This window comes from Parasteatoda tepidariorum, chromosome X2 (genome assembly GCF_043381705.1).
Source record: "Parasteatoda tepidariorum isolate YZ-2023 chromosome X2, CAS_Ptep_4.0, whole genome shotgun sequence".
NCBI lineage: Eukaryota > Metazoa > Arthropoda > Arachnida > Araneae > Theridiidae > Parasteatoda > Parasteatoda tepidariorum.
In genome coordinates, this window is record NC_092215.1 from 31,596,214 (window position 1) to 31,620,149 (window position 23,936).

Consider the following 23,936-nt stretch of genomic DNA (forward strand, 5'->3'; position numbering starts at 1 on the left):
AACAGTTAAGTATTTAGAAGAAAGCCCCTCAGAATATACTTTAAGGGGGAAGTAGTTATGTTCTTAAATACAAAATCTCCTCAAGAGAGAAAAAAACGCTGAATAAAAGTGAAATTATTTGTTAACCGTTAAAATCTAAGATTAAATACTCAAAGGGACTTGAAAAGCGATTTAAATCAAGTACTTTTCCAAGCTAAGTCGATAATAAATATAAGCGGTAAAATATGAAAGGTATTTGGATAAACGAATATAAAAGAATAAAAAGGGCATCAGACCATGAAATTCTTTTATGCTTGTAAACTATGAATTATGTCTTTAAAAATATGGAGTCAAATGTGCTTCATCATTTTTTATTTCAAAATAAATTTTTATATATTTACGGCGCAAATACAAGTAGACGACGTAAGATCAAAATTGTATTAGAAATACTAAACTTTTAAGAATTAATGAATATTTAAAAATACACGTATATTTTTAGTGAATTTGTATTTTAACATTAACGGACTTAAATATTTCGTTAAAGGAAATTGATTTGTGTGTTTTAAAGTTTATTTATTCAAAAAATATATATAATTTATTAGTCACGAATTGTATTGTTCATTAATTATAAATTAATTTTTTAAGCTAATTAATAGGTAATAAGCAATTCGCAATGGCATATTTTTACTAAATAATTATCGTAATTAGCATTTTTATTCTAATGTGAAATGTTAATTATTAAACTGTAAAAACGTGTAAATAATACTAAAAACAAAAATATGTTTTGAATATTACTGGAGGAGGAAAAATTATTTCTTAATCTTTTATTGCAGAAAGTCTTTATTGCATAAATATTGCAATGCAATAAATAAAATGGTTTAAAAAGTAATTAGCAATGAGTTCAACTCTAAGCGTAATCTAAAAATAAGTATTGAGTTTAAACTAATAAATTTAGAGTAAGTATTACTAAATAATTAATTACTCATTAGTTATTTTCTAATCACTAAATATTTAATTACTAATCAATTTAGTACTTATTAATTAATTGATAATTATTTAAAAATTAATTAAATTAAAAAAATTATGATTCTAACTTGAAAATAATTACGACTACATTATAACCCAAGCTATTATGAAATAATTAATAATTAAAAAAATTCAATAGTAAAAAATAGTTTAAAAAATTTAAAAAAATATGTCCCGTGAGTTTTAGCTCACGATGAATTTTTTGAGCAATCCATGAGCTGAGCGATGCAATTTGTTAAAATAAACTATAAAATATCACAGCAATCGTCAAGGGTGTCAATAAACCGAATCGAAACAGTAATCATGTTTCGGGTTAACGAAACGTAAATTTCGAAACTATGTTTGAAATGGTAAATTTAAAAAAGAGAAAAAATACACATCAATTCTAAAAAAAAATTACATTTTCGTGGAATCAATGTAAATTAAAAACCCATTTTTTGAACACTCCCTAATAAAGGATTGCGAAAAGAAGAGCTAAAATAAATTATAAGACATCACAGCAATCGTCAAGGGTGTCAATAAACCGAATCGAAACAGTGATCATGTTTCGGATTAACGAAAGGTAAATTTCGAAACTATATTTGAAAATGCAAATTTAAAAACGGGAAAAAAGATACGCATCAATTCTAAAAAAATATTCAATTTTCGTAGAATTAATGCTTAATTAAAAACGCATTTTTTGAACACTCTCTAATAAAGGACTGTGAAAAGAAAAGAGCTAAAATAAACTATAAAATATCACAGCAATCGTCAAGGGTGTAAATAAACCGAATCGAAACAGTAATCATGTTTCGGGTTAACGAAACGTAAATTTCGAAACTATTTTTTAAAATGTAAAATTAAAAACGCGAAAAGGATACGCATCAATTCTAAAAAAATATTAAATTTTCGAAGAATCAATGTGTAATTAAGGGTGTCAATAAACCAAATGCAATCGTCAAGGGTGTCAATAAACCGAATCGAAACAGTGATCATGTTTCGGGTTAACGAAACGTAAATTTCGAAACTATGTTTGAAATGGTAAATTTAGAAACGAGAAAAAATACACATCAATTCTAAAATAAATATTAAATTTTCTTAGAATCAATGTAAGTTAAAAACGCATTTCTTGAACACTTTCTAATAAAGGACGGTGAAAAGAAAAGAGTTAAAATAAACTATAAAATATTACAGCAATCGTCAATGGTATCAATAAACCGAATTGAAACAGTGATCATGTTTCGGGTTAACGAAACGTAAATTTCGAAACTATTTTTTAGGATGTAAAATTAAAAACGCGAAAAGGATACGAATCAATTCTAAAAAAATATTAAATTTTCGAAGAATCAATGTGTAATTAAGGGTGTCAATAAACCAAATGCAATCGTCAAGGGTGTCAATAAACCGAATCGAAATAGTGATCATATTTCGGGTTAACGAAACGTAAATTTTGAAACTATTTCTTAGAATGTACATTTAAAAACGCGAAAAGAGTACGCATCAATTCTAAAAAATATTCAATTTTCGTAGAATCAATGTGTAATTAAGGGTGTCAATAAACCGAATGCAATCGTCAAGGGTGTCAATAAACCGAATGCAATCGTCAAGGGTGTCAAATCGAATCGAAACAGTAATCATGTTTCGGGTTAACGAAACGTAAATTTCGAAACTATATTTTAGAATGTAAATTTAAAAACGAGAAAAGGATACGAATCAATTATAAAAAAATATCCAATTTCCATAGAATCAATGTGTAATTAAAAACACATTTTTTTTGAACACTCCGTAATAAAAGACTGTGAGAACAAATGGGTTAAAATAAGCTATAAAATATCACAGCAATCGTCAATGGTGTCAACAAACCGAAACAGAAATCATATTTCGGGTTAACGAAACACATTTTTATTTAGAATCCAGCTTTGAAAAGGTAAATTTAAAAAAGGAGAAAAAAAAGGATACGTTCAAAACATGCATTTTTGACCTTCGTGTCAGTTTCGATGGAGCATCCCACTTCCGCAGTGGGACGTTGAACAAATAACTTCCGTATTTATATCAAAAATACCACCTACAGCCCAAAATGCTTTCTCGTTAACTCCGTTCAATAACTAATGGATTCATAAATAAAATTGCCTTTTAAAGTTCAGATAATTTCAAAACAAAAACCTGAACTGCAGCAGTCGACGTATCAGATCTAAATAATTATTTCGATAAGAAAAAGAATGATGTGCCCTTTTGATTATAATACAATTAAAGGAACATATTAATAAATAGAATGATACATTGAATCATGTTAATGAAAAGAATGATACATTGTTTCAGGAGTGTAACAGTTTCTAAATACGAGCGATATTTAATGTTGATAGCAATTACGTTCTAAGAGATGATATGGTTTAACAATGAAATTTTTTGTTGAGGTTGTTTGCCTCTATTGTTAAAACACTTCATTTTCAATCACTGCTGTGACTAGTTTATACGAATATTGCTGCCGATCACAGTGCTGATGTAACATATCCTCAGTGGTATCCGGATCATGTTTTAGAATCTCATTGCCATCGGGCAAACCGTGGGAGGATTCCGTGGTTTTCCTCTCCAAATGAGGGTTAGTTCCCTCAAAAGATCCTCTACGAAGGCTAGTTTGCCCCGATACTTTATCCAGGAGTTCCCTTGTCTTCTGAATTCGGTTTAAAATCACAAGGTTAAGGAATTGAACATTAGCCGTGATGGCTCAGGGGATTCAGCGTTCGCCTTCCAATGTGGTGATGGGTTCGAATCCCAGCGATAGCTGGTCGATACGAATTCCGCATTCAGCTTGCACCGACCACATTGCTGACGTAAAATATCCTCTGTGATAGACGGATCATGGGTTAGTGTCCTCTTGCCGTCAGGCTAAAAAATGCGGGTTAGTTCCATCAGAAAGTCCTCCACGAAGGTAAAATTTCTCCCAATACTTGATCCAGGAGTTCCCTAGTCTTCTGGATTCGGTTCAAAATCGCAAGGCTACGGAATTGAACATTAGTAGTCGTATACCCAAAAAATTGGGTCGGCTGTTCAACAACGGTTACAAAATACTTTATCCAGGGGTTCTTGGTTTCTGGGTTGGGTTCAAAATTGCAAGGCTACGGAGTTGAACATTGTTAACTCTGAGTTGGTTCGGCTGTTCAATTCGAAAAGAGAAAAAAATTGGTCGGCTGATGTGAGAAAAAATATGCTACATTTCGGTTTTAAATTTGCACAATTAATTAATTATAGCAATACATGCACAATTAATTTATATAGCAATTTTGAAAAATCAAAATATTGTTTTAGATATGCTTTATTTTATTAAAAAAATACATTACTAGCAAAAAAAATGCATTTTTTGATCAAAAGAACCAATAAATGTTGCAGATTTGAAATAGTTTTTCCATTTTTCAGCTATAAACGTGAATTTGTTAATGAAATGTATTATACTCAAAAACATTCCGATTTTTAAATTATAAAATTAACGAAAATATTTTTGGTCACTTTTTTGACTAAACAATTGGGACACATTACTGTGCCCACTGGACTTTGAATCTAAGAAATCAAGTGAAATTAAATCAAGAAAAATACTACATTGTCTGAGTACGTAATTAATTTGATTAGCTTATTAAATAATGTAACAAACGGTTGAAAAGTTGTATGAAATGAAATTGAATTAATTTTGTCTATGAATTTTTTTTTTCTTCAGAAAAGAAAAATATCCTGTGTTTGGTAAAAAGTCAAAATAATAAAAATAAATAATACTAATTTTTCTTTTTTACAAAATGGCTGAAGGTTATTAAAAATGTAATTGAGAAGAATTAAATTTCCTAAAAAAAAAAAGTAGTTCAGGTGGTCAAGAAACAAAAGTTTTATTCATAAACGGCTGTCTCATATTTATGAGATTTATGAGTCTTATAAATGTTTCAATGCCTGTCCCAGTCATCAACACATGGAATACAAATGAATGGGTTTATTATCTCATTCAGTAAACCCATGTATCAGTAACTCTATGTAGGCGTTGAAGGATTTTATTTTTCTTCAAAATGTGAAATCTTGTTCATAAAGGGACGCAAATATTTTTATTAGGCAACTAAAAGTCGCTTTATTGCAACAAGTGTAAAGAATAATTGCAATAAACGGCTTCTCGATGGCGGTGCAGAAAATGGGTCACAGTAAATTTCGTTGAAATTAGGATATTTTATACATTATCTCAACATACACATTAAAATAACGAGCAAACATTTAAGCATAAATTCACGTATAAAAGACACTACGTCACAAATATTGAATTTTTCTGAACAACCAATGGTTTTGCTTGATTAAAAACTTCATTTACTTTAAAAATATGTATATAGAAAATAACAGTCGATATGTTTCAAGCAGCCAAAAACAGGCTCCTTAGGCCAGACGTAAATTAGAAGAAACGAAAGTGATTTGAACTTAAAGTAGTCAACGAAAAATGGAAAAAAATAAAGGTAAGAAACAAAACTAGAAAAACCACAGTAGCCAAATTATTACACAAAAAATAAGCACCTTTTAAGTACTTTTCAAGCACTCAAAAAATATTTTTAAGCACTTTAAAAAAATATCATAATTTGGCAGGGTTGGAAAGTTTTTGACAATTGACAGTTTTATCTTGTTTTAACCGTCTGGTCAAAAAAAATGGCATTGTTTTTGNATTCAACAAAAAATAAGCACCTTTTAAGCACTTTTCGAGCTCTCAAAAAATAATTTTAACCACTTTAAAAAAATATCATAATCAGGCAGAGCTGGAAAGTTTTTGACAATTGGCAGTTTTATCTTGTTTTAACTGTCTGGTCAAAAAAAATGGCATTATTTTTGACAATTGTCAAAAATTACGAAATTTTGAATCATGTAAAATGAAGGACGTTGTCATACGCTACGTACTGACAATGCGCCGAAATAGATTGGGGTTGAATTAATTGTGAAAACGTTGAATAGAACAATGTGAATTACGTCTTTTTGTATAATTCGAAGGGAAAATCAACCTACTAAAGGAAAATTCCCATTTTGAAAAAAGGTAAATTAAGCACTTTTTAAAAACACCCAATGAGAAAAGCACCTTTAAAGGCTTGTAAGAGACGAAAATCAAAAATAAGCACCTTTAAGAAATTTTTAAAAACGCTACGCACCCTGATAAGTTAACAACATGAACAGTTAATAACATAAGACAAACATAAGTTCATTTTTCGAACTTAAGTTCAGAACTTATAAATTCAAATCTTTAAAAAAATTAATAAAAAAAATATGAAAGGAATTTGATAGAACTACATCGTTAAAAAAAATTCAACGGTATCTAGCCAATCAGAGCATTTCCATTTTAATCTATTAATTTTGTCAAGGGTATGACATTTATTGTTGTATTGTTTGATACACAATTATAAATATCCAGGGTATCGTCCTTCAAAACAAGTTATAGCTCCACCTTAAATAGTTGAAGTTGAAATTCAAATTCAATGGAAATCGGTTTAAACGGGGTGCATGTTTCCTTATACAATTATAACGGATTAATTTACTTAAAGATGCAGATTAGATAATGATAATAAAACAATGATTTGTGCGCTAAAAATGTGTCTTAAGTTATATTCGAGTAAAAGTATTCCATCTACGATTCTAAAATTCATAATCATTTGACAAAAAATATTTAGGTTAACTTAATACTAATTAATAATTAAGATATTTAATTGAGTTAAAATATATTTAATTTAGTTAATACTAGTATAAGACAAAAATAGTTTGTTTTATAAATAAAGATACGTCAAATCATCAGACGATCGAAAATTTCAATACCGAAAAAAAAAACAACGACGCAAAGTTAACACGCAAAATTCTAAAACGATGACGTAAATAAGTTATTTATAACACACATATTTCTACCGTTTAGTGACGCCTGTTCAAATGAAAATCATGACGTAAGTTATAAGATTATTTGTTAGAATAATAAATGAATAAATAAATGAAAATGCTATTCATGGGAAATATAATTTGATATTTTAATACGATATATCCCTCTGTTAAAAATGAAATTTACAAGATACATACTTTAACGTTTAATAACGAATAACAAAAATATGTAGATAAAAGACCGTGTAAATCATGCAGGTATGACTTAATATCAAAAGCTTTATATTATCATAGTTAATATTTTAAAGATCGTTTAGAACTGCGTTTCCCAAATGGTGTCCCGTGGAACCCTAGGGTTCCGTGGAAGAGGTAAGCATGTTCCGAGAGCTAAGATTTTTTTAAAAACATTTTTGAAACCTGTAATTATATCTAGATCTAATAAACAATCTATTATTTAATTAATATTTTGATTGCCTTTACGATTTTACTTAAGTAAAAGTCCAATAAAAAGAAATAGCACATTTTTTTTTTGGGGGGGGAAATATATAATTTTTCAAATGTTATAAATAAACTATGAAAATTACATACATTTATAAAATATTGCATTAATACTTTCCCTCAAACAAAAATAAAATAACTAGATTGTTAATAAAGAAGTATGTTTCCCTACTAGTAGTTTTTTACGTTTATAGCAAATCTTTTTAGTTTTGATTTCAATGAAAACCATAATTCGACTTATTTCATTCATTTTTAGCTTATGTTTATACACCAAAAACAAATTCATAATAATACTAGAGTCAACTGTAAATTCAACTGTCGGATATAAATCAAAATTTAAGATAGAAGGATGGCATTTTTTCATCATTTTTATTAAACATTTTCTCAATAAAGCAGTCTTTTATACGTTAATACGTTCACAATTGTCTTTATATACTTTAGCTATGAAGTTGGGATTTCGTTGAAAGAATGTTGATCATTTAGGGTTCCATAGCAAAAAAAAAAAAAAAAAAAAAAAAAAAAAAAAAAAAAAAAAAAAAACTGGGATTTTAGATCATATACCGTGTATATCACATACAGACATGACTTAATATTGAACACTTATACGCAATTATATTTATTTTTAGCAATTTAAAAATTATGTAGATCTTTCCAAATCTCTTAGAATATTTTGATCAAAATAGTTTCGAAAACGTATGGTCACGTGTGCTACGGAAGAAAAAAAAATAAGTGGAAACATTTTTTTTCAAAGTGTCTTGAATCTTTATGTTTTTCTCATAAAAAGACATTTTCAAATGTTTAAAAAAGTAAAATAATACTGTTAAAAGTAAATTGTTAACAGTGAAGGTTGAATAATAAATAAAACAACATCGAATGAATTGTTAAAAATCCATCTAAAATTACAGTTAGAAAGTGTAGTTTTCCTATCCGATGGTTTAAAATCATTTTACGATATTAGTAAAAGCGATCGTGATATAGCCTAAATCGATAAATATAGCTGATGATTAGGATCATGATTTAACCGTTATCGATAATTGCGTAATCAATAATCATCGCGATATCATCATTGGTGCAAATTATCTTATACTCTACTAGGGTGCCACCCCCTGCTCGCTACTTTCTCAGTTTTTTTTCGAATAGATTTGCTCGCTCATTAAATATTTGTGTATATTAGTCTAGCATCGCATGTATGTCGACGTTCTTTTTAAAATAAAGTTGTAAATATATGCAACCTACGCTTATAAATATTTAAATATGTATATATATGATTTATAAGATAAAAATACAAAGAAAACAAGGAAAGAAATTTAAAAAAAAGGAAAAACATTTTTTTAAATAAAAGAAAAATTATAATGAAAAATTAATTTAAATTTAAAAAAATATAAATTTTTAAAACTTATAAAAAACAAGAAAACAAAAGAACGATTATCTTGTCGTCAGCTCACACGATTATATCCACAAAACTGTGCTTTCTAATATTGTGTTAATATAGCCAAATATATTAATACAATAGTTTGACGAGCACCAAAAAAAAAAGAAAAGAAAAAAAAAACCCATTTGAAAATAAAGCATATTAAGCAAATAACAAAAAAATTAAGAAAAATTCAACCTAAAACACAAATGAGAATATTTAAAGCTAAGAGCAAGAACAGAAGCCCATGTACTTACGGACTTGTTGCAAAAATAATTTAAAAATAATTTTGTAACTAAGTTGCCAGATTACAAAATATAAATATTTTTTTAATTTTAAAAATTTGGAATACTTTTTTTAAATTTTAAATATTATAATTATTTCTTCACCGTAATTTTAATTTTTTTCTCCTTTTTTTAAAATTTCTTTTCTTGTTTTCTTTGCAATTTTTTTCCTTACAATATGGGTTATATGCTTGCAGCTTATGCTTAGTAAATAAAACTTAATAAACCTTAAATTTTTAATTTTTCTTTGTAAATTTCTCCTTTCTATAATTCTTTATTGCGTTATGCATATAATATTAATCGAAGATGCCATATTTACAATAATATGTGAGAATATATCAAGCTTTTTAAAATAGCATCACAGCGATGTTAAAAGAAGAAAAAAAACAATAAATCGCCAAACTCTATAAAAATGTTTTGTATTTTCAGAATGTTATAAATTAAATTTTATAACGGTCAAAACAAATTTCAATAAAACATTAATAAGTTCCATGAACTTCAACAATACCTAACAATTTCGAATGTCATAAATGACAAATAGTAGAAGGGACAAAATACGTATGATTTAGAAGGAAATCTTCATCGAATTACAGGGAAGAACAACAGCTTGTTGCCTCATTAGAACAAACTCTTTGCAGCCAAACCCCTTTTTTTCTTCCGCGTTGTGATTAACATCTAACAAGAAACTGGCTAGTTTATAATATGAGAGGTCCATGACATTGAAAATGAGCGTGGATTGTCCAGATCTGCCCTCAGAGTCTCGATTGCCATTATTTATTTGTCGCTAACATCATAAATAGGTTGATAACATATAAAAACAAAAATGCTGACTCATTATTAACACCTTGACAGTTTTTCTTCCCGTCCCAACTGTATATATATAAAAAAAGCTTTTGACAAATAATTATGTATTCAAATCACTTACTAAAAACAGTAATTAAAACTGTAACAAGACAGGATTAGTTTTTTTTTTATTATTAATAACTGCGTTTAACAAAATACTACTATTCCATCGCTTTGCACAGTGGGCCAGCATCCAAGGTTTCGTGGCCAAAGTTAGTCTTTCGATAAAATTTGCTTCAAAATTTGGGGTTTTTTATTTAGGGTTTTTTTATGTGCAGGTAAATTAAATTCATAGTTAAAATTTTGAAATACACTAAAAATACCCAAAAAACAAAACAAAATGGCTGCTGAAATATGGCGAGCAAAAAAAAATATATATATATAGTGCGTTTAAATAATTAAATATAGCAATGAAAATATAATAACTTTCGTAATTTTATATTAAAAATGATCGAAAAGCAAATTATATTTCCGAAGTAATATTACAAAATAACGCGAATTAATTACAAAATAACGCGAAAGCATGAAAAAAAAAACATAATTTTTGTTTTTCGGTATATTTAGTCCACCTTTGCAATACGAGCAAAATGGGGTAGGTTTTTTCGAAAGAAGAAACATCAAAAAAGACAAGAAAAAGAAGTTTAGCTAATTACCTCGTGGAACTTATTGGAACTAAGTTTCGAAAGTCATTGTAACATTGTAAAATGTCAAATGATAAGATATAAACTATAAGTTTGTTAGAGTATTAACTAATCCAACAAATTGAAAAATTTTACTATAATTTCAGACTAATTACTCTGATAAAAATGTAACAGTAAGGTGAAATTCCTATATATATTTCTGAAATAAAAATTTAAAAGTTACATTTAAAATAATTTTTTTACATCGCTACAACTTCAAGGTGTAAAATTAAATCGTGTTTCAGTTCAAATCTAACCATAGTATAATGTAATCAAATTAAAAAAATTATGATAATGTGGCTCAAATTAGTGCCATATTAAAATTACATTCGCATTATTAAGTTACATACTTTTTTTTAATTAACAGTGTCTAAATTAATACTACTATTAATCGCTTAATATTTACACTAATAGAAAGGTCAGTCTAACGTTGAGTATCGCTGCTTCGAACCATGATATCGTGCAACATCGCTACAACTTTAAAGTGTGAAATTGAATCGTGTTTCAGTTAAAATCTAACCATGAAAATGGCAACTTTAGATCAATTAGGTTTTACTGTTTCTGATTTTTTTGGAAAAGTAATTTATCGTTGTCCTGCAAGTCAAAATACATGAATACAACGCTATTTGAATAGAAAGAAAATTAAGCAGTTGAACAATTTTTAAAGAATTTGAAAGAATTTTCTTAGATTTTTATGAAATATTTTTACTAAGTGATATTTTTCGAGCCATAAAACGAATTGTTAAATAACCGTAGTGATTTTATAGTTTTAGTTAAATTCATGTTACTATATTCAATAAAAAAGATATTATAGTATTAATTTTTTTGAATAGAAAACCTTTCTGAATAAATAATAAAGATTTAGTGCATATAAAATAGATATCAGTAAGATGCAAAATTTAGTAAATATTTAGTGTATATAAAATAGATATAAGCAAGATGCAAAATTTAGTAAATACTTAGTGTATATAAAATAGATATCAGTAAGATGCAAAATTTAGTAAATATTTAGTGTATATAAAATAAATATCAGTAAGATGCAAAATTGAGTAAATATTTAGTGTATATAAAATTTTGTAAATATTTAGTATACATAAAATTTAGTAAATATGTAGTGTACATAAAATAGATATCAGTAAGATGCAAAATTTGAAGTAGTTAACTTAAGTTGAATTTTTTAAAAAGCGCAAAAAGATATTTTGTTGTAGAAAGCTATTACATCTTTAAAAGTTAGTTGAAAACAAAAAGACGCGGTAATTTTAAAATCAAAGATGACAAAGGAGCAAACAAGCCTAAAAACTTTTTTTATTTTAAAAAAAACTTTGAAAAATGCAACAAAACAGAATAAAATATAATAATTTTAAAAAAAAAACCTTGACGCTTTAATTTTTCTAAACAGAGCGTGAGAAACTTATATGAACATGAAACAAAAGCCAAAATTGTTCAATCAATTATTCATTGAAATGATTTTTTCAAAACCTGGTGCAAAATAAGTCCATCATAATAAAGATTAATTTAAATGAAAGTATTATTCGAAATCTAAAGGAAATGCTTTGAGATGGCATTCAATTAACAAACAAAGGCTATAAGTGAAATTAGATCAACTAGAACTAAATTTCTACATAAAAAGCTGTAACGTTTATAGGAACAATTGTACTTGTATTCAATGAATTTTCACAACTACAGTAGTTGGAAATCGCACAATTTTTTTTTCTTCATTCTTTCTAGTTTGAACAAAATAGAATTCTTTTGTTCTTCTAAAAGTGGCCTATTTAAACTATGGAAAGCAATGTCGATTCATAGGATAGGTCAAATCGAAAACAGTGGGAAAAATCAATCATTTAAGTTTTTTTTAAACTACATTTTGACAAAAAATAAGAAAAACACTATGTGTGAACTTTTTCCAAAAGGTTTTTAAGATAGTACTTTAATAGAAAGATAGTACTTTAATAGAAAAATAGTACTTTAATAGAAAAATAGTACTTTAATAGAAATTTAGTAAGTACTATTAAGATAGTACTTACTAAATCAGTTTGTGTCAGTAACAGATTAAGATTCATTGGATTTTATTCCAGGATAACAATTTTAATTGTTTTTATCAGTATCCGATATGGATTTATCGAAATTTTCTTCGACTTCCCACATTTTTTATTACGTCGAAATTATCGGGGTTTGTTCTAAGCTACTACAAATAAATGTTTTACAAAAACAAAGCTTATAAAAGTAACAAATCATATATTTTGAACAAAAAAATTCTGATTAACGCAAATATAGTTGAGAAAATGATAATATCAAGATATCTCAATACTGAAAAATAAGAATTGCGGAGGTTTGAAACAAAACTTATAAAATCAGTATTTTATACAAAATTCTTACTAAATCAGTTTGTGTCAGTAACTGATTAAGATTCATTGGATTTTATTCCAGTTTTAACAATTTTAATTGTTTTGATCGGTATCCGATATGGATTTATCGAAATTTTCTTCGACTTCACACATTTTTTATTACGTCGAAATTATCGGGGTTTGTTTTAAGCTACTACAAATATAATGTTTTACAAAAACAAAGCTTATAAAAGTAACAAACCATATATTTTGAAGAAAAAAATTCTGATTAACGCAAAAAAAGTTGAGAAATAGACAGTTTGTTTTAGTAACAGATTAAGATTTATTGGATTTTATTAAAGTTTTAAAAATTTTAATTGTTTTGATCGGTATCCGATATGGATTTATCGAACTTTTCTTCGACTTCACACAGTTTTTATTACGTCGAAATTATCGGAGTTTGTTTTAGACTACCACAAAAAAAAAATAATTCAACAAAAACTAAGTTCGAAATTCTTATTAAATCAGTTTGGTTCAGTAACAAATTAAAATTCATCGGATTTTATTTGAACTTTTTTCAATTTTAATTGTTTTGGATCGGTATCCGGTATGGATTTATCGGATTTTTTTTCCCGATTCACCTCAGTTCTTATTACGACAAAATTATTTTTGTTGGTTATAAACTACCACAGAAAAATTAATGATGTTACAACAAAAAATATGTTTTGATAAATACAAAAGCAAACTATAACACTCATAATTATAAACAACTAAATCAACATATAATAAAAGGTTAACCCTTTCGTTACGAGCGCGGAATTCAGCCGGCATTCTGCGCGATGTCCCGCGCGTAGGAGTGCCTATTTAATGGGCGCTCGTACACATGCTCAGAAGTTTATCTGCCTTTTTTTAAAATTTATTATGAATAAAATTACTAAGAATTTTTGTAATTATCCCAAATTGCATTTTTATTTATCAATTGTAATGTAACACGGAAATAAGTATAACCGACATGCGACATGCACATTTCAGTGGCGTAACGCCACTGAAATGTGCGAACACTGAAATGCCGTTACGAAAGGGTTAATTGCACACTGACAATTCAGAAAATTAAAAATAATTAAAATACAATAAAAAGAAACTTACCTACTGAAAATTCATCTATTGCAGACAGAAAACCTATATCATTCATTCTTGCTTCATCAGACATTCCAAGAAATCGATTTCTTACGTCTTTTTACGTCATTTTTAGAAGAACCATATAAACCAGGTTGTTATAATTTAAATAATTTAAATCAGTATCAATAAAAAAATCGTTGTAAGTAGTTCCTTTTTGTCAAGCATGATGAAAAGCTTCAAAATCTGGAAGCTTTTTGAAATGTTCAATTAAAAAAACTGGGGAAATGCTTTGAATAGTATAAGAAGCATCACCTATTCTTTTTCTAGAATCAACGTTTTGCAGAAGTTTTAGGTCAAAGGCTAATAAATTTATATAGGGTGTTACGTGACTACCACCCTTAATGTATATTTTCACAATCCTTGCTAAAATAAACTGAAGAAAGTACGCAAATTAATCAATATTTAAGTGAGGAAGATCACAAAAACTAATGAAATATGTGGAATTTCAAACCTTGAATGTGTTGTTTTCTTTTCATACATTTCTGATAAAGGTTATAAAAATAAATATTATGGACGGTAATTAAGAAATACCCTATATAATTAATTTTTTGTAATACCTTTGAGTTTCTGAGCAAACTAAAAAAGGACTTAATAGATCAATTTAATAATCTATCAATGTGGTTTTTTCAAGAGAGGACACAAAAAAACTCTATTAGTGAAATAATCAACTTGACAACATTGGTTTCGATACCAAATTTGGATAGTCCGAGTAAAATATTTTCCTTAACTAAACAGGAAATCATAAGTAAAAATACTTATTAAAACAAGAAATAAAACTTGATAAAATCAAACATGTCAAATAAAGCATTCTGTGACTTCCGCTTGCTTGGATACGATTGAAAATAATTAGCATGCGTAACTAGATTATTAAAAAAAAATATGCTGCGTGATGTAACAAACTCTTTTTAATGTCTTCGCTGTTGTTAAATTACAGTTTTAATCACATAAATTATGCTTAAAATAAATTTTATGATACATGATATAACATACTATTTTTTAAGGTTTCCGCTATTGCTAAATTACAGTTTTAATCACATAAAAATTACAGTTAAAAACGCTTTTAATCACATAAATTATGCTTAAAATAAAGTTTATGCTGAATGATGTAACAAACTATTTTTCAATATCTTCGCTATTGTTAAGTTAGTTTTAATCACATAAATTATGCTTAAAATAAAATTTATGCTGAATGATGTAACAAACTGTTTTTTTATGACTTCATTATTGCGAAGTCAGTTTTAATCACATAAATTATGTTTAAAATAAAATTTATGATGCAGGATGTAACAAACTATTTTTTTATGACTTCATTATTGCGAAGTCAGTTTTAATCACATAAATTATGTTTAAAATAAAATTTATGCTGCAGGATGTCACAAACTATTTTTTAATGTCTTTGCTTTTCTTAATTACTTTTAATCACATAAATTAAAGTAAAATTTATTATATAAAATTTATGCTGCATGATGCAACAAATTATTTTTTTATATCTTTGTTATTGTTAATTGTTAAATTAAATTTTTAATCATAATATATTAATTAAATTGAGAGGAAAATATTTTAATTTAAGGTTTTTACAATAAATAGAAAAACTGCAACTTTTTACTTTGTTCTTTATTTGTGTTCCGAAAAATTTTAAAGCATTGTAAGGTTTTTCAAGCGATAATTCCAAAGTGCTGATATTCATTAAGCACCAAGTACTAATATAACAACATTAATTCAAATTCATAATACAGCAACAAATTAAGTACCGCAACACATTTTGAAAAAAAATTCAAAATAAAACGCTATGTATATTTTTAAATCATTTTTCCTACTTGATTTAAGTCAATGTTTTTTTTAAACCAGCTTATTTTAATCTTTTTTTTAAATCTTGATTTAAATCAACTAACTTTGCTAATTTATCACGTCCTACAAATAAATATATGCTTTTCTTTCTTTTTTTTTTAACCAATTATGCTTAATTATGATGAAAGAAGCAACATTTACATTACTTTTGAAAATTGAGATATTAATTTGAATAACTGAATATTGAATATCACGTCCTACAAATAAATATATGCTTTTATTTCCTTTTTTTACCAATCATGCTTAATTATGAAGAGAAAGAAGCAACATTTGCGACATCACTTTTGAAAATTGAGATATTAATTTGAATAATTGAATATTGGAATAGCCAAATGAAAACATTTGTTTAAACACTCTTTAAATTTAAAAAGTTTTAAATTAGACAAATAGATATTAAAATACAAAAACTCACCACTGAAGTAGCAGCCAGTTCGCAACCAACTTTCAACAAAGCATCAGGGCAAATCCTCGGCTTTTCAGTTGCATTGACTGTTTCGTTGTCTTTTTTCCTCAAATTTCTAACAAAGGGTAATGAAGAATTCTTGCAATGCAATCGCAAAAAGCATAATTTCGCTAAAGCATTATCGTGAACAGACTCTAAACAAGAGTCAGTTTTTCGACTCATAGGAAACTGCCAAGAAAGTGAAACTGTTCTTCGGAGGGAAGTTGCGCAAGAACAACTAACTTTGCGAGAAACAACTCGAACAGGAGTCGTTCTTACAAAATTTTTAGAATCCAATTCCAATTTTTCCTGTAATGGTGTTTTATCAGGCAGCTTAGTCTCTCTTGCTGTTAATTCACAATAGGACAAGCTTTTGCGCAATGAGCCGAACTTCATGTTTTCAATTTTACGCTTGCTTCCGCGGGACCATTTAACTAAATTAGTAGTCGGCTTTACAGCCATTTGAACCTCAGAAGATTCATCTTTGGCCTTTTTCTTTAATGAATGTAACGATAAGGCTCTAGTTAACTGTTTGATGCTCAAAATTTTCCTGGTTAGTGCTAAGCGCTCATTTCGGGAAGCAGCCTGATTAGAATTTTGAAATTGATTTTGGTTATCAGTCAGAGAGGTATCAAGACCGTAAGATTTTTTAATGCATTCCTCAGTTATGTAATCGTTAGAATAAGATTTTTGCGAAAAATTATATTCGGAGGGGTACTTGGAACGCTTATCAGTGGATATGTTTTTTAAAAAGGTTGAGGTTTTAAATTCTGGAACAGTCTTCCTTGTTTTACAGTTTTCGAAATTTGATTGAATTTCTAACGCCGTTTTAGGTTTGCGACAGTCATTGGAAAATTTGTCACAGCCTTCATGAAAGAATGACCCTGCATTTTCATCGACCTGAATTCGACCACGGTCCGGATATATAGTATCTTCCTTCTCCTGTCTGACCAACGAGCCTTGACGACTTTTCCTGCCAGTTGATTCTTTATTACTGCAACAACTGGAAGTTCTTTTAATGAACAAGCCTTTTTGTTCATTGTGTTTTGAAGACGGATCCTCACTAATTTCAGAAGAATTTATGTGTAAGAATTTTACCGGACTATCAGTCCTTCCATTACAATTAGTAGATATTTCACTTTCCCTGACACTAGAAAGAGACAACGAACGCCTTGATTTACGATTTTTTGATTTTGGAACATTTTCAGCCTCGAAGACAGGACCATCTCCAATGAAAAATACGGGTTTCCGTTTGTCTTTTTGCTTTTGAATCCAATTCGAAACTTTACTCGTCACTCCAGTTTGAATTTTTGAATCAGTCAAATTTCCGGAAATTTTTCCGTTAACTAATTCAGCCATTTCTCTTGCCGTTAACTTTGTACACTTTTCGGTATTATCCAAGTTAACATTTGATTCCGTCTGTGTTTTACTTTCCTGTTCGGTATATGAGCGATGAAATAAACATAGACTTTTATCCCCATCGCAAGCAGAAAGAGGAGCGTTTTTCAAAGAATTAACATCAGTATAATGTATATGTTGCGATGATTTAAAATGTTGATGTCTGCTGCGGTTGGCAGGTTGTTTATGCGGTGGTCCTAATTCAGTAGACTGAGCGCAATCAGTACATAATTTTGATTTTATTTCTTTCATATTCATTGAGAGCTTGTCATTAATTAAAACATCCGACTCAACAGACAAAGTAATTTTAGCAGACTTTAAATGATCAGAAATACGGTTTTGATAAATATGATTTGAAAGAATATCATCAGAATTTTTGTCACTAACATCACTTACTGCAGGAGAGTCGTTGCAATTAACCTCATCAATATATTTATTCACCTTATCAGGCAAGTTAACATTTGAAACTTTTTTGAACGCTTGAGATAGACTATTTGGACACTTGCGCACATTTTCTTCAAAATGTTGATCTAAATGTAATGTTGACCTATACTCGCGACGCTTTGGATTCATTGAGGAATCAGATGGCAGATTAAATTTGCTATGGATTGGAAAGGAAGAAACAGATTCTGGTGGGCATTCGTGCAAATGAGAAGTGCTGATTGCTCGTGCTTTTGACGAATATAAGTTGTTTCGTAAATAAAGTCCTTTTAATGAATGAACATGATCCTGGTTACCACTAGCTGAAACATACCGAGTAAGTTTCACTCCTTTAGCTTCTGGAAGGGAATCAAGCTTAACCCTGGTCTGTCGCCGAAGATACAGAGTCTCTGCGTACTTTCGTACCGAGTCTCGCATTGCTCGTGAATTGTATCTACCCCATGATGCATTAGGATCATGCTCTGGACTTTTCTGAGCTACAACATCTGAACTTTTGCTAGAACAAGAGTTAAGATATAAATTTCCATCAGGTAATGTTTTGCGTCTGCTTTTGTTCCTTTCTTGTATGTGACTTTTCGATACACGGGATGATTCAGATCTAAGCATAGCAGATTTAGGTTTTGGAATAATTTTTGTTTGGTCAGAACTAAAACTGCAAGACTGCATTTCGTTCATAGCACTCTCACCAAAATGATATTGAAGAGAACTCTTTGGTCTGCCAAGAGCAGACCTTCCAGACAGCGGAAATTCATGCTTTACATTAAAATTATTATTTAAATGGGCGTTGGGATGATAGCTTACACTAGACTCGACAGTTGAAGAGCGAGTTGAATCGGAAATTACTGACAAACTATCTGAATCTAAACTGTCATTTTCACAATCGTATTTCTTAAAATAAACACCGGTAGTTTCAGTTTTAATATTTTTTGAGGACAATTCTTGAAAAGGAATGGAGGAATAACCATCAACAGAGACAACCTCGCTTGTAGAATTTCCTGCATACTTATCAAAAGACAAATCATTATTATACGCCTCACATGACAAAGATGAAAAATTACTATCATCACCAGATGATGTTCTGTTTTTATCATCTTGTTTCATTCCTACATTATCAAGACCGATTGCTGGACTCCTATATCCTTCCAGTTCCATAATTTGAGCCCAAGCACTAGTTGAAGTTTTTTCAAGTTTGTTTGGTGCACTATCACCGGACAAACTAGATGGTGGTGATGAGTTAACCTCTGTTGCACCGTCATTTCTTGAATTATTAAATTCAATCTCCAATTCATCTTCAGAACTAGGAGATATAGCTTTGCCTGGTTTATAGCGTACTAGAATTGTGTTAGTACTTCGCTTGCCGTTTATAACATTAGATTTAAAGGTTGTCGTTGTAGTACAGGTCCCCCCAGTCTCAGCGGCAGCAGCGAACCCTGAACCTTCGCCACTAACAACAATCACTCTATTTTTATATTCTTTTAAAGAAGGGGGGCTATCACGCGTTTTATGATTTGTTTTGAGATGAAATGATAAAGTGGCATGTGATGGGACATGCTCAGTGGCGTCGACAGCTGAGTTCGACATAGAGCATCGTTCTTCAACCATCACCTGCAAGTTTGCATTATTTTTAATAAGCAGACTTTGAAAGCTGCAACGCGATCCAGGATTATCTCTTGAAAATTCACTGCCACTGCCCGATACACATAGTAACATTCTGGTAAAATCATAAATTAAATTCTTAAAAAAAGTGAAAAATTAATTAAAATTTGTATTCATGTTAACGAAAGAAAGTAAACTTTTCAGCGAATTCCTAATTTTTTCATTGTAATTCATTAGAATTTTTTTTTTAATCCATACCTTTAACAGTTACTATAAATTTTTCATTCGTATAAAATTTTTATAGGAAAAAAAAAACTAAATATTATTAATGTCGAAAATAAACTCTAAACATTACTATAAATTTTTACAATTTTATAAAAAAAAAACATTTACTATAAACTTTTACAGATACTATAAATTTTTCATTCGTATAAAATTTTTAAAGAAAAAAAAAACTAAATAATATTAATGCCGAAAATAAACTCTAAACATTTAACTACAACAAACTTAAGCTAAACCATAAAAAAATTTTAAAAAAACTAGCTAAAATAATTAAAACAGTAAAAATGCATTTGCTAAAATAAATTTTTTAAACTCTCAACAAAATCTACCAAAGAGTTATAAAATTCAAATTAAAAACTAACTTACAGTTACTGTAAACAAATTTCTACAATCCAAAATGAAATGTGTGTTTGTTTACACACTAAATGTGTGTTTGTTTACACACTGCTGCCGCTAAGACGTATACAAAGCACAAAACACATCATTCAATGATAAATCCTCAATTAGTACGAAAGCACAGCACAAGCACACAAGTAATCCAAATGATACAATTCCAAGTAGATAATAATTGACAGTGGGCGATGATGTAAAAAAAACTCTACCGTTCCAAATGAAAGAACTATCGAGTTCTGAAGCCTTACAAGTCCGAAACCATCAGACTGCACCTGCACACATACACACATTTACGCACGCACGGGTCTGACACGAGTTCCGAACATTCTGTTCGAAACATTCATATCAGGTCGATTTCACCTCCGCACTTTAGTCTCTAGCCGGCTTTACCGCGAGGCACTAAATGTTTTTTTTTTTCTTCTCTCTTCCTTTAAATTTATTTTTTTGTTGTTTGTTTTTTAATCATATAATCACCATACACAGACCAGTTCAACAACCGTGTCAGTAGCGAGTCGATTTTGGCGAAAGTCCATAGAAGTTCATGTTCATGATGGGCAACAGCAGGACATCAGAATAAATTAAAAAGTGAGCAGCATCGCGATCGTTTGCGTGATAGTGACTATCCAACGAGCTTTTCGGTATGGAACTGAGCTCGTCGAATAAAAAAAACGAGGTCCATGGTCTTTGCTGTATGAATAGGGGAAGAAACTAGTGTTTGTGGCATCGCAGAGGGCCTAAGCCAGGTCAAGGCCGGTAAGAAAAAGCATGTGGGTGGGTAGGGGAGATAGAATCAGGTAGATATGTCGTAAACAAATTTATACAATGGGTGAGATGTTTTTTTCAAAATGGAATTTCCTTTCATTGAAGGTATACATTACAGCAAATGAAAAAAGATACAGTGCAGAATTGGTTACATAATAGCGCCAAAACAACTTTACACTTTCGTTTATTTATTTGCAAGTGAAATTATAGAACACAATAAAACGGATGCTCAAGCTAAGGTATGAAAGGATAATGAAAAATTTAATTTAAATTGAATTTAGATTTCACTTATTGTATTATTATTATTGTGTTTAAAAGAAAAATGATGAATAAATTAAATTCATTTTCGTTCTAAGTATTTATTTGCTATTAAAATTATTTGTAGATTCTCTTTCTGTAAGTAAGCGTAAAAGGTTAGTATACATTAAAAATAAATAGATTTTAGATACAGTGCAAAATATATTTTTATTTTTATTATTGAGTTTAGAAGAAAAATGATGAATAAATTAAATTCATTTTCGTTCTAAGTATTTATTTGCTATTAAAATTATTTGTAGATTCTCTTTCAAAGGTTAGTATACATTTAAAATAAATAGATTTTAGATACAGTGCAAAATGTCTTTTTTATTATTATTGTGTTTAAAAGAAAAATGATGAATAAATTAAACTCCTTTTCGTTCTAAGTATTTATTTGCTATTAAAATTATTTGTAAATTCTCTTTCTGTAAGTAAGCATAAAAGGTAAGTATGCATTTAAATTTTAAAATAAATAGATTTTAGATACAGTGCAAAATGTCTTTTTATTATTATTATTGAGTTTAAAAGAATAATGATGAATAAATTAAACTTATTTTCGTTCTAAGTATTCATTTGCTATTAAAATTATTTGTAGATTCTCTTTCTGTAAGTAAGCATAAAAGGTTAGCATTTAAAATAAATAGATTTTAGATACAGAGCAAAATGTCTTTTTATTATTATTATTATTGAGTTTTAAAGAATATTGATGAACAAATTAAACTCATTTTCGTTCTAAGTATTTAAAAATAAATAGATTTTAGATACAGTGCAAAAGATATTTTTATTTTTATAATTGAGTTTAAAAGAAAAATGATGAATAAATTAAACTTATTTTCGTTCTAAGTATTTATTTGCTATTAAAATTATTTATAGAATCTCTTTCTATAAGTAAGCATAAAAGGTTGGTATACATTTAAAATAAATAGATTTTAGATACAGTGCAAAATGTCTTTTTATTATTATTATTAATGAGTTTAAAAGAATAATGATGAATAAAATCATCTAAACATTTTCTTTAAAAGTATTTATCTGCTAGTAAAATTCTTTACAGATTTTTTTTTCAGGTAAATGAGCATAAAAGGTTAGTATAAATTTAGAATAAATAGATTTTATGAAATGCGCTAAATGTATATTATTGAGTTAAACAATGATGATTAAATTCCTTTAAACATTTTCTTACAAAATATCAGCAAAAATAGCCGAAATTAGTTAGCTTAAAGAATACAATAAAACAAGAACTTTATCCTAAAATAATTATCGATAAGTTTATATAAATTTAAATTCAATTCTAAATTTAGACAAGGTCTTATATAAAAATAAATGTAAAACTCCAATAAAATACAAAATTTATTTTAATAAAAATAAACAATTTATGACTCACTTTCAAATTAAAACTCACTTTCACTCTATTTGAAAGGGAATTTATCTTAACATAATGAAGCAAATGCTCTTTCTGTAAATAAGTATGACAGATCAATATTAATTTAAATTATATCGATTGTAAAAGACTGAGAGAAATTTGTTTCATTTATTAATTTTCAATTTAAAGGAATTATAATGAATAAATTCATCTCAACATTTTCTTACAAAATATCAGCATAAATATTTAAAATAATTTACTTTTAAAAAAAAACAAAAAGCAAAACTTTTTCCAAAAATAAGTATGAAGTCTAGATAAATTCAAAGTTTAACTTCAATATTATTCATTGTTAAAAACTTACATCTACTAAAGTTCCAAAATTACTTTAATAAAGCTAAACTTATTTTGTTCAAAATTTAAAAAAAAAAAATTTAAAAATTATAAGAAAATAAATGAGATATAACAATATTGATAATTCTACGTCATAATTATATAGTATAATGCAAAATTTCATTTAGTTTTTTAGAACAATTTAGTGTTAGTTGAGAAGTTGGTATATGTTTTACAACTAAATAATAAAAATTAATATAGCAAAAATAAACAAGTACCTAAAAAACCATTTTTTCTGTTCAAACTGCAGATCATATATTTAATATTTTCGAAAATTAAGAGATTTGTCAGTAGTAATAGCAGGCATATATGCGGCGGAAGTGACGTCACAGTCAACCTGAGCTTATTTCTGCCCCAACCGGAAGTTGCTTATTTCTGCCCACCTACAAACCGGAAGTTGCTTATTTCTGCCCACCTACAAACCGGAAGTTGCTTATTTCTGCCCGCTTGCTTATTTCTGCCCGCCTGAAAATCGAAACTTCGTCTGCAGCGTCATGGGGAGCTTATTTCTTTTTTTCTTAAGCCTAATATATTTTTAGTTTCGGTTTCTGTTTTTAATTTAGTTTCGTTTTTTTAAATATTATTTAATTTATTAGTTTTTTGAGGGTGGCAACACTTATTATTTTTAATATTAGTTTTTAAGGATGGCAACACTT

At 28.3% G+C, this 23,936-nt stretch overlaps 1 protein-coding gene across 3 annotated transcripts in view; it reads right to left on the reverse strand.

The window, feature by feature from the left end:
* Positions 1-23,936, reverse strand: part of LOC107440911 (Rho guanine nucleotide exchange factor 3) — a 239,393-nt gene that overhangs the window by 111,454 nt on the left and 104,003 nt on the right. The window contains exon 1 of one of the 3 annotated variants that reach the window (XM_071188377.1): positions 16,332-21,437. The exons of the other annotated variants lie outside the window; for them this stretch is intronic. Coding sequence (XP_071044478.1) covers positions 16,332-19,910 — 3,579 coding nt within the window. The 5' untranslated portion in view covers positions 19,911-21,437. Of the gene's footprint in view, positions 1-16,331; positions 21,438-23,936 lie in introns of those variants that run through there. 3 annotated transcript variants of the gene reach the window in all.